The sequence below is a fragment of the Oncorhynchus clarkii genome, chromosome 29 (assembly GCF_045791955.1).
Source record: "Oncorhynchus clarkii lewisi isolate Uvic-CL-2024 chromosome 29, UVic_Ocla_1.0, whole genome shotgun sequence".
Lineage (NCBI taxonomy): Eukaryota > Metazoa > Chordata > Actinopteri > Salmoniformes > Salmonidae > Oncorhynchus > Oncorhynchus clarkii.
The window spans coordinates 24,079,109-24,090,711 of record NC_092175.1 but is presented as its reverse complement, the minus strand read 5'-3'; the positions used below and the strand labels follow the sequence as shown (position 1 = coordinate 24,090,711).

General features: G+C 45.3%; 1 protein-coding gene across 1 annotated transcript; it reads left to right on the top strand.

Annotated features, from left to right (window-relative positions):
- Positions 1-1,841: 1,841 nt before the first annotated feature.
- On the top strand, positions 1,842-11,068 carry LOC139388526 (general transcription factor 3C polypeptide 4-like). Its single transcript, XM_071135231.1, has 5 exons — positions 1,842-2,162; positions 5,558-7,294; positions 7,415-7,545; positions 8,196-8,284; positions 8,677-11,068. The coding sequence occupies exons 1-5, from the start codon at positions 1,857-1,859 to the stop codon at positions 8,739-8,741; spliced, it is 2,328 nt and encodes a 775-aa protein (XP_070991332.1). The 5' UTR covers positions 1,842-1,856; the 3' UTR covers positions 8,742-11,068.
- The last annotated feature ends 535 nt before the right edge of the window (positions 11,069-11,603 follow it).

The following is an 11,603-nucleotide window of genomic DNA, read 5'->3' as shown; positions in this document are numbered from 1 at the left end:
TCAAATCCCTGAGCTGACAAGGTAATGACAAAACTAATCTGTCGTTCTGCCCCTGAACAGGCAGTTAACCCGCTGTTCCTAGGCTGTCATTGAAAATAAGAATTTGTTCTTAACTGACTTGCCTAGTTAAATAAAGGTTAAACATTTTTTGATTGCAGCTGTATCTTGGTCAGAACACATAGATGTTATTCTTATCTATCACTTTTTTTGTGGTATTTTCTTAAAACTGCATTGTTGGTTAAGGGGTTGTAAGTAAGCATTTCACTGTAAGATCTACACCTCTTGTATTCGGCGCATGTGACAAATACATTTGATTTGATTAATTAATTGCTGTTACAAGAAAATGTTCGAAGTATGTAACATCTAGCACTCTGAATCAGGTGATTCAATCCCTGGTCCTATCACACTTAGAGTACTGTCCAGTTATATGGTCAATCCCTGGTCCTATCACACTTAGAGTACTGTCCAGTTATATGGTCATCTGCAGCAAAGAAAGATATTTAAAAAAGCTCAAAACAGGGCAGTCAGATTATCTCTTCATTGCTCTAACCGTATGAATATTATCCAAATGCATCAGAATCTCTCATGGCTTCACGTTGAAAACAAATGACTATCCATTCTTCTGATTTTCTTTAGGGATGTTATATCTTTCAAAAAACCACAGTATTTTTCAGGCCAGTTAGTTCATACTAGCAACACGCATAACCACCAAACCAGACAGGTACATTCAGGGCATCTAAGACAACCCAAGACAAGGACAAATCGCCTTAAATCTACAGTTTTATATAGAGTCATTGCTGAATGGAACTCTTTACCAATCCATATTTCTCAGGCAAAAAGTAAATCCACCTTCAAGAAAAAAATAAAAGTGCATCTAATGTGATAGACCAAATGACTGGACAGGAAATAGAAAGAACATCTAATGTGATAGACCAAATGACTGGACAGGAAATAGAAAGAACATCTAATGTGATAGACCAAATGACTGGACAGGAAATAGAAAGAACATCTAATGTGATAGACCAAATGACTGGACAGGAAATAGAAAGAACATCTAATGTGATAGACCAAATGACTGGACAGGAAATAGAAAGAACATCTAATGTGATAGACCAAATGACTGGACAGGAAATAGAAAGAACATCTAATGTGATAGACCAAATGACTGGACAGGAAATAGAACGCATCAACTGAATGTTAAATGTGTTTCCTGTCAGGTATTTTAATTGTCTGTATTGTCTACTTGTTAAATGTTTGTAAAGTCTTAATTTGTAATTGTTTGTAATGTCTTACTAATTAGTGTTGGACTCCAGGAAGATTAGCTAACGTTACGGCGTTAGCTAATAGGGATCCTAATAAAAATGCACAAATTCCTCTCAGGCTGTTGGCCTGGGGTAGAATCAGATTGGGTTAGTAATGGAATAAGGTGGTGGGTTTTAATGAGTATAGGGTTAGTTGGTAGGGTAATAAAAAATGTTTATTTATTTTTCTAACGGGGATCCTAATAAATACCAAATACCATCCAGAGACAGTCATGCGGTTATCTCAACCTTTATCACTGTGTTGTATTATGATACATTGTAATACTTCATATTCTACCATAAACAATATTCCTAACTCGTTGACTAAATGAAGACAGATACATACTCATGGCTGGATATCAAACTTGCTGATGTTATCTAGCTTACTCTACCTTAATTTAGGCATAATACATTAGTGAGCTCTGCACTGCAACCGATCTCTACACTGAAGCTTTGCGGATCTTTTTCCTAGTGGTATGAGATGTCCCTCCTCCTCGCCGTAGTGACGGTTCAGAAACTCTGTGGTGACGCGTTGTTTTATGTTTCACATGGAAAATGGCGGCTTGCAGCCCAAATCGCGCTCCGGATAGGGTAGAGGTAGGACAACTTACCGAAGCCGAACGGGAGAATGATCCCTGGGCAGCACTCGGGCCAGTCGTGAAGAGGGATCCGGTGATAAAGCTACTGAGTCCGGTCAGCGGCCTGGAGCCGCTCACGTGGTCTGAGGACCACCGAATCTCGGCCTCTAGCACAAGTGGTATTTCTTTGATGGAGGTAGTGTGCGATGTTCACGGCAATAAGCAAGACTTGGTGTTGCACCGGACCTCCATTCCCGTGCCGGACCAAGTCTGTGAACTGAAGGTGAATCTTTCACCCATGTAGCTAGCTAGCAACCTTGCCTTTGCGTTCATTCCATACCTCAAAACCGTGCATTACCAAAATAGAAGTTGTGAAGTTGTTTTTACCTGTCTCATAGGAGGGGCTCCAGCTGAGTTCATTCACAGGGGTAGAGGACTGAACTCCACTCCTTGGTGAATGACGTTTCTGATGACTTCACCAACGGAGTGGAGCAGAGACCAGGCTTTGTGGAATCTCCTAAAAGGGGTGCAACTTTCACTGGGGATTCTGAAATTGCATTTGACCCCCCCAGTTTTATCATTGGACTGTGATTCAAAATGTGGCAACGTCTGAGTGGTCGGGTAGGGCTATTTTGGAGTGTTTATCCAACTGTATTGTTTAAAAAATATATTATGCCCCCCCCCACTTCTAAAACCATTTGCCCAAGGTCAATACTTTAAAAAATGTAAATGATGAAATGCCTACCTTGTGCCCATGTTTGTCCTCTGTAGTTGAGTGCTTTTCTTTGATTGCTGAAATCCATATGTTTTCAATAGATGTTAGTCAAATACAACCTCTGTGAGGACTACGGTTTCAGTTCAGGAAAAGATGGAGGAAGTGTTATTAGTGAGTTGGAATCAAGCAGCGCGTTGAGCAAAGTTGGTGAAGACGAATGTTCTGAAGGGACAACAGTAGTATTGAAAACTGGAACAAAAAGGACATAGTCTAAAATTGGAGTGGAGGATAAGTGTATGAATGACAATGAATCGCTTCTTGTTGGGATGTGTTTGTTGAGTAAGGCTGCATATGTGGGGAAACCCGGTTTGAGGTGTCAAATGGTGAAGCATGCGCTGGGGAGTCTGTCAAAGTGACCAGGAGTGGTCTTATTTTTGATTAATTATATTTCTGAAGATTGCAGTGAGCCTCAATATAATCCGAGCAACAGAAGTTTTGTGTTTTGAACTTCGGAGTAGAGTGCCCATCAATGGAGTAATCTCAGGGGTGACGACGGATGTTCAGGTTGAATACCTGAAGAGAATTCCCGGTGTGGTTGCCTGCCGTCTGACCCTGATCGGTGAATGGAGAAAAATAAGAAAGTCTGTCGGTCCTGTTGTTTTTTGATAAAGAGCAAATGCCTACACATGTGAAGCTTGGTTATGCTCCCGATTGGCGCAGCAGTCTAAGGCACTGCATCTCAGTGTTGGAGGCGTCACTACAGACCCTGTTTTGACTCCAGGCTGTATCACAACCGATCGTGAGTTGGAGTCTCATAGGGCGACGCACAATTGGCCCAGTATCGTTAAGGTTTGGCCGGGGTAGGCCGTCATTGTAAATAAGAATTTGTTCTTAACTGACTTGCCTAGTTAAATAAAACATTTAAATGTAAGAGCTTTCGTCCCCAAACCATTGTTGTAAGAATTGTAAAGGATTTGTCCATGTTTCAAGTGTGTGTAGATGGACAGAGTATACTGAAAAACGGTGTGTAGAAGGATGACTGTGTTGCAATTGTGGTGGGGATCATGATCCTGAGTTCCAGGAGTGCCCTGTAAGGGTGAAGGAGATTGAGTTGGCAAAAGTTAGAGCGGTCAATCGAATCTCCTATGCGGAGGCAATTTAAAAGAATTGAGAAAACAAGTGATGCTAGTGAAGAGATGGTAGACGCACCACCACAGCCTGTAGTAAATGTTTGCTGCCAGTCAAAAGATACCCTGTTTGTTAAAAAGGTGGATTTTGTGGCGTTCATGGACAAACTTGTAAACTGTACGGCACAAGTCTAAAAGAAGTCTAAGAAACTAGACATTATTGTGGCTGCGGCATAAAAGCTTTTGGGACTTAAGGAGTTTATATCTTCAGACTTGCAAGGGGTACTGGTGCCGGAAGACCCACCCTCCCAGGTTCCCTTTGAGCCTGTGTAGGGATCAGATCTGTTTTTTAACAGGAACGTTGTTTGATTTAGTTTATTAAAATATATGATATATAATTTGGGAAATCCTGTAGGTGGTGGGATGTACATTAAATAGTGTGATCGTCAAAATACCAACCAAATACAGGCACAAACACAGATGACAAACATATGCGAATCAATGTAGTCTGAGCTAGATTCCACAAAGCCTAGTCTCTTCTCCACTCGGTTCGTGGAGTCGATAGAAACTTCCTTCACTTCAGTGGAGTTTAGTCCTCTATCACAGGGACAGAGTCAGAATATACACACTACATATACAAAAGTATGTGGACACCCCTTCAAATTAGTGGATTTGGCAATTTCAGTCAAACCAGTTGCTGACAGGTGTATAAATTAAACACACAGCCATGCAATCTCCATAGACAAACATTGGCAGTAGAATGGCCTTACTGAATAGCTCAGTGACTTTCAACGTGGCACCGTCATAGGATGTCACCTTTCTGTTGTATTTTTTTACAAATCATTTTGTCAAATTTCTGTCTGACTAGAACTGTCAACTGTAAGTGCTGTTATTGTGAAGTGGAAACATCTTGGAGCAACAACGTCTCAGCCGCGAAGTGGTAGGCCACACAAGCTCACAGAACGAGACTGCCGAGTACTGAAGCATGTAGTGCGTAAAAATAGTTTGTCATCGGTTGCAAAACTCATTACCGAGTTCCAAACTGCATCAGGAAGCAACGTCGGCACAATAACTGTCAGGAGCCTCATGTAATGGGTTTCCATGGCCGAGCAGCTGCACATAAGATCACCAAGCGCAATACCAAGTGTCGGCTGGTGTGGTGTAAAGCTCACCGCCATTGGATTCTAAAGCAGTAGAAACGCGTTCTCTGTAGTGATGAATTGCTCTTCACCATCTGGCAGTCTGGGTTTGGCGGATGCCAGGAGAACGCTACCTGCCCAACTGCATAGTGCCAACTAAAGTTTGGTGGAGGAGGAATAATGGTCTTGGGCTGTTTTTCATGGTTCGGGCTAGGCCCCTTAATTCCAGTGAAGGGAAATCTTAACGCTACAGCATGGAATGACATTCTAGACGATTCTGTGCTTCCAACTTTGTGGCACCAGTTGGGGAAGGCCCTTTCCTGTTTCAGCATGACAATGCCCCCATGCACAAACTGAGGTCCATACAGAAGCTGTTATAGCAGCAAAGGGGGACCAACTCCATATTAATGCCAATGATTTTGGAATGAGATATTTGACAAGCAGGTGTCCACATGCACTACATAACCAAAAGTATCTAGCATCTGCCTGATGTGTTTACTTTTTGACTGATGCCTGCAATTAACCATTTATCCCATTGCCAAACATACTATATATTGGACAGGCTAGCAATCTAAGCTAGCAATCTAGGTTGATGTTGATGCAAAACGTTTTGGATTTTAGATATTATCTAGAAGTTGCTTTTATTTTCTCCCCATCAAATGAGATTACTTATGACTAACATTTGTTTGTCCACCAGGTAGGTCCAGCAGAAGAGCTGTTGAGGGCCAAAGACAAGTTCTCCAGCTCCAGTGACCCTGCGATGAGCCAGTCCTTCATGCTGGACAGAGTGCTCAACCCCACCGTGGGCGTCCACAGGGGCATCCTGTACACCAGCTGGTCCCCCCTGGGCTGTGACGCCAATGGCCGGTGCCTCCTAGCCTCCCTCACCCTGGACCACCGGCTGACCATCCACAGCAGCACCAAGCGTCTACAGTGGACTGTGGTGGCTGACCTGACCCAGCTGTATGGAGAGAGCCTAGAGAGCAGAGGCTACTCCGTGCCGGGTGGGCAGCCCTCCAAGGCTAACCTCCTGGACCTGGCTGAGCTTCAGAGGCGCTACCGCATGCAGACCCCTGTACGGATGGAGTGGTCCAGTGTGTGCACCACGCAGCACGTCCAGACCAACAACGAGTGTAAAGACGTGGGAACGGTGCTGCTGGCCGTGCTGATGGAGAACGGAGACCTGGTGGTGTGGCAGTTTTGCCTGCCCATTCTGGGGAAGGACTCTGTGTTGTCCTGTAACACCATCCAGTCTGGGGTGTTGTCCCCCAGCGTGCTGGCTTGGTGGGAGTACGAGCACAGCGGGCGCAAGATGAGCGGCCTGATCGTGGGCAGCAAGTTAGGGCCAGTCAAGATCCTGCCCGTCAACTTGAAGGCGGTGAAGGGCTACTTCACCCTGCGGCAGCCAGTGGTCCTCTGGCAGGAGTCAGACCAGATCCCTGTACATAACATCAAGTGTATCTCCCTGTTCCACCCTAAACAGAACTGTAACTGTAGCCTGGTGGTGGCGGCCAGGGGCTCCTACCTCTTCTGGTGCCTGCTGCTCATCTCGAAGGCGGGCCTCAACGTGCACAACTCACACGTCACGGGCCTGCACTCCACCCCCATCGTCTCCATGACAGCCAGCCGCCAGGGCAGCTCCATCTACACCTGTTCCATGGACGGGACGGTCAAGAAGCTCACGCCCATCTTTACCGATATGGCCGTGGCCTTTAAGCAGGAGGAGATCGTGCTGCCAGAGGGTTTGGCAGGTCGGAGGATACACGGCATCGCGGTCAGCCCCCACGGGGCATACCTGGCCCTGGTCAGTACTGAGGGGATGACCAACGGTCAGCACCCGGTCTCTAGGCCCTACCAGGTCCAGTTTGTGACCCTGAAGACACCCAATGACGCGGCGGCAGAGTTGCTGGAGTCCCCGGTCCAGAGCCTGTTCAAACAGACTGACCTGCTGGACCTGGTGCGCTGGAGGGTGCTGAGGGACAAACGCATCCCGGCCCTGCTGCAGGAGGAGTTGGACGACAAGGTACACAACACAGGCTCCCCCTACCTGTGGAGGTTAAAACTCTTCCTGGTGCGCGTGCTCTACCAGTCCCTGCAGAAGGCCCCTGTGGAGGCACGTTGGCGCCCCACACACGAGGATTCCAAGGTGTTTGTGAAGGATGAGGAGGGGGGCGTCGTGGGAGAGGTTGGAGGAGGGGAAGAGGAGGTGGTGTCGAAGCTGCAGGACCCAGAGGCCCGGGCGTTGGAGGAGCAGACGGGGGAGGTGATAGCTTGGATCGAGGCAGTGGAGGCCCACCTGACCAGGGAGCACATGAAGAGGGTTCTGGGGGAGGTGTACCTTCACACCTGGATCACTGAGAACACCAGCATCCCCACGCGGGGTGTCTGTGACTTCCTCACCAGCGACCCCACGTATGAGGACAGGGCTGCCCAGGTTAGCTCTTCAGTTGTCCTGTTCCAGTGCTATAAGCCTAAGCAATAGACGACTGTTTGAACATTCGCCGTACCCTGTTGTTGTGCATGATTCAACACGTCTTGCTCTCTGCACCCCCAGGTCCTGATAGGTCACATCCAGAAGAAGATGAACAAGCAGACATTCCCTGAGTACTGTAGTCTGTGTAAGGAGGTGCTGCCTTTCACAGACCGCAAGCAGGCTGTCTGCTCCAACGGACATATGTGGCTCAGGTAATTGCCATCAACCCTTTCTTCAATATTTCAACCACCAATCACCTGATTCCTGTCATCTAAATCCAGGGTTTCTAATTCTTAGGCATTCCATATTATTTTCATAATTGATAATTAGTCATTAGTCAATTGCATTTACTGATGAATGCCACCGTATCACAGTTTCTGAGATTTCCTCGGTATAAACTAGGGCGCATAAGCCTCTGAATTCTGAACAATACTAAGCAGAAGGAGAAGTCTCCAAAGGTCCACAGACACTGGGCTGACACTGACGAGTGACTCCACACACAGCAGCTAAATGCTTTTTTTTTACTGTTTGTTTATTATCACAGAACCACCTTTTGATATGCTCCTGTCCTCCTCTATCGCACCATACCGCTCAGTAGTTGGATGGGATATGCTGCCCCTGGTGGACAGTCTGCAGCCTCTATGTCCCACAGCACATTTCAATAGTCTAAAGTGGTTTCCTCTCCCCATCTCCTAGGGATGTGTTGAGTAAGGATGTCAGCCAGGAATTTGCGTTCACCTATTCTGTTTTTTTCCCTCCCAGTCATTGCAAATGAAGGGAAGGAGACAAGGAGAGGAAACCACTATTGAGATATCCCTCCTACAGTGTTAGTGCTCATCTGAAGTATGCCCGTTTCTTTTAGGTGTGTGTTGTCCTACCAGGCGTGCCAGACACTCGCGTACAGACGCTGCCTGCTGCAGGATAGCATCGCCAGACTGCCAGTGCCTGAGGGTAAGCAGCTAGTCACTTTCCATCTCTCTACCTCTCTGACACTCACTCCGTCCTCCTCTTTCTCTCTCCAGGGCAGGTATTAACTGGCAGCTCACTCTCATCCTGCTCTCTGATCAGCATATCTTCTTATTCAGCGTTGACACAATATAAGAAAGTACTTGAGAATGTACTTACATTTTTCTCAGGCTTAGTTTTTACTAGTTGTCAGACTGTCAGCATATATGATTTTAAATAAGCCTAACATTGCTGTGATCAATCTGTTGTCTGTTTACTGCTCAAATAGTGGAGCAGGTGATTTGTGATTGAACAGATGAATCTGATAAAATACTCAATGTTAGCTTAATTATTTAGTGTGCCCCCTCCCCTGTGTCCCTCCACCCTCCTCACTGCAGACCCAGACTGGATCAAGAGGATACTGCAGGGTCCTTGTACATTCTGCGACTCCCCCCTCCTCTAGGACTATAGGACAGGCTTGTGGAGAGCCGGGGTTACATTGCCTGCAACACTTGTGCGCCTGCTTGGACTAGATGGACAATTTTCTTTATTTTTACTTGTTACTTATTGCCAAGCATTATTTATATGTTTAAATGAATTATACCACAACCTTTTAATTAAAAAAAATAAAGGTTTTGAATATACATTTGAAACCCCACTGATATGAATATGGTTTATTAAGAGAGAAAGTTGAGTGTGTGGAGATGGATCTAACCTTTTCTCTGAGTTCACAGACTCATAAGTTAACCTCCTTATTTTCCTCAGTTTTTACTATATTTCCAAACACGTGTGTGTTATTCTGTTAGGCAAAAACAGGGGGGGGGGGGGGGGGGGTCTTGGCCTGTCAGCCTTATTTTAGGTCTACTTCTGCCATTAGAGAGCAACACATACATATCCTCACTGACTGAGGGGAAACAATCTAAATGTATGTTATTTTAATTGGCAGTGTAAAGCAATTTCCATGCTGCATGTGGGAGAAAAAAATGACTCTTAGATGAGGACTTCTGATATTGTAGACAGAGAGAAAGAGAGAGGAGTGTGAGGTAGGAAGAGAGGGATAGAAAGTGTTTAAAACTGAAGCTGTGTCTCCCGTGGGTGCTGATTGTAATGAGATTCCACAGTAATGAGGAACAGAGCCGGGCGGCAGGCAGATGTGATGCTCGTTCTAATCAGAGGGGGTTAAGAGTGCATATTGTTAAATACAATTAACCCTGTTTTACTTTGGGAAGGATGTGTACTTGATGTGCTCCCCCCCCCCTCCCACTCCTTCCCATATCTCGGAAACATGGAGGTCAGTGGCCAGTGATCAAAGATGGAGTTGGACCTAGTAGACTGGGCTAGTAACAGCACTGCTCTCCATCTTGTCGTCTCATCCCTTACATCCCCATGCACAGCCCTGGCCAGGCAGAGGGGTGAGGTTCCACCCTCCCTCTGGTGTCACTGGAGATGATAGGCTGCCCTGGGGCTAGCCCTGCGTGAGGAAGCTGCCCGGCTCGCAGCTCTCAACACTTGATGAGAGAGCCAGAGTTTTACCCAGAATCCTCAGCCCATTGTCATCAGTAGACATGTTCAGAGATTAGTAGTTGAGTAAATTTGGATAATTTGCCTGTTTTCTGTGGCGGTAGTATGTGACACCACAGTATTTTGACGATCCACACTGAAAATACGTCTTCAGGTTTTGAATCATTCATTAGAAACTAGCACTTTGCGAATTATTACCATTCAATATTCTCTCGTTCAAAATGACCAGTCTTTTTCTTAGACCAACTCTGTAGCGTTATACGGAGCATAAAAGTTTTCATAGACAAACTTGCATTATAAGGAGCATACAGGTTTTCCCATCATGTGATTGGCTCCCAGTAAGTGTCTTGTTTGTCAAGGGGAAGTGTTTCTTCAGGTGAGAATGTTCTTGTCATTGATAGGTGGAGACCAGTGCTGTTAGAGGTTAGCTGTGTTTGTTTGAACAACCTCCTACTTTAATAGAATAATCTGTCAAAGAGCATTTACACCAGTAATTACCGTCTCCCCTCCCTTTCTTCCTCTGTCTTAGCTCTCAAAAGACTTCAAAAGGAGGATTCTTCTCTATGCATACAATATTTATAGCCTTCATGTCAATGGCTGGATCGCGTAAAACCTTCAAAACACCTTTTCACGCTTTTATTTAATATGCTATTCCTTTTGTTTGTTTATCTAGTTAGAATTTGATATGTCCTATGCTCTTATGTATACAGAACTCAGTGGAGGCTGGTGGGAGGAGCTATAGGAGGATAGGCTCATTGTAATGGAATAAATGGAACGGTATCAAACATATAGAAACCACGTATTTGACCCGGTTCCTTTCATTCCATTCCAGCCATTACAACGAGCCTATCATCCTATAGCTCCTCCCATTAGCCTCTGATACAGATGCATTTTGCAGAACCCAAATATCTCTCCATCCATGTACACTGCAGCTGCTTCATTACACTGGAAAGTCTTATGGGATCATCTGGTGTTTAAGTGTTTTTTTGTGTTCATGTTGACTTCTTACCTCTGTCTCACCTGGACTACCCAATCTTCTGTCCTATTTGGCAATCTCATGTCAACTAACAGAGTGCTGTAAAGCCAGAGATGCTGATCCCTACAGTACCCAAATATGACAGCACTCACACCTCCCTTATCAAGTGCTGTAAATCCTTTTTGTCCTTGTCACTGTGCTGTTTCCCAACTTTCATGTCTCTATCGTATCTCATTGGGTCATCAGGACTTTTCCATGACCCTGATCTGTAACCAAGAGTTCATTGGATGATATTTTCCTGATGTGTAAATACACTTTTTTAAGTCTTTGTACATTTTTGAGTATTTTTCCATTGAATTAGTCTAATATGGAAAAGTGAATCTTCCATAGTCATTTTATTACCCTAAACATTGTTTGTTTACGTAGGTAACAGACAGTTCCCTAACTCTGAGATAAACACGACTGTCTGCAATGTTTGCACCCCAAAAATAAACACACAAGAAACATTAGGGAGAACATATGGTTTTTCTGAAGTCACTTCACTCCGCTCACAACTCCCGAGATAATACTTTTCTCTCCTCAGGTTTTAAACTACTCCAAACTGAGGCACATCCTCTAACTAACTTGTTCCTGCTAATGAAGTGAGTCTGGGGGGTTTGTTTTAAAGCAGACTTAACATGGTCCTTTAACGTGTAGACTCCTCCTCTCTGTCCCCAGAGGGGCCGGGGCACTGACCCGAGACCAGTGGTGGGGCTGTGTGGAGAGGAGGAGGGGGACATGTCCATCATTAGAGACGCTGCTTGTTCTTGAGCATGGGGCCGCTGGAGT

Bases quoted from the DNA above. Each gene is read 5' to 3' on its own strand.
- LOC139388526 (XM_071135231.1), top strand. From the start codon at position 1,857: ATGGCGGCTTGCAGCCCAAATCGCGCTCCGGATAGGGTAGAGGTAGGA. The intron at 2,163-5,557 runs GTGAATCTTTCA...TTTGTCCACCAG, and splicing joins ACCAAGTCTGTGAACTGAAG to GTAGGTCCAGCAGAAGAGCT. The intron at 8,285-8,676 runs GTAAGCAGCTAG...TCCTCACTGCAG, and splicing joins CAGACTGCCAGTGCCTGAGG to ACCCAGACTGGATCAAGAGG.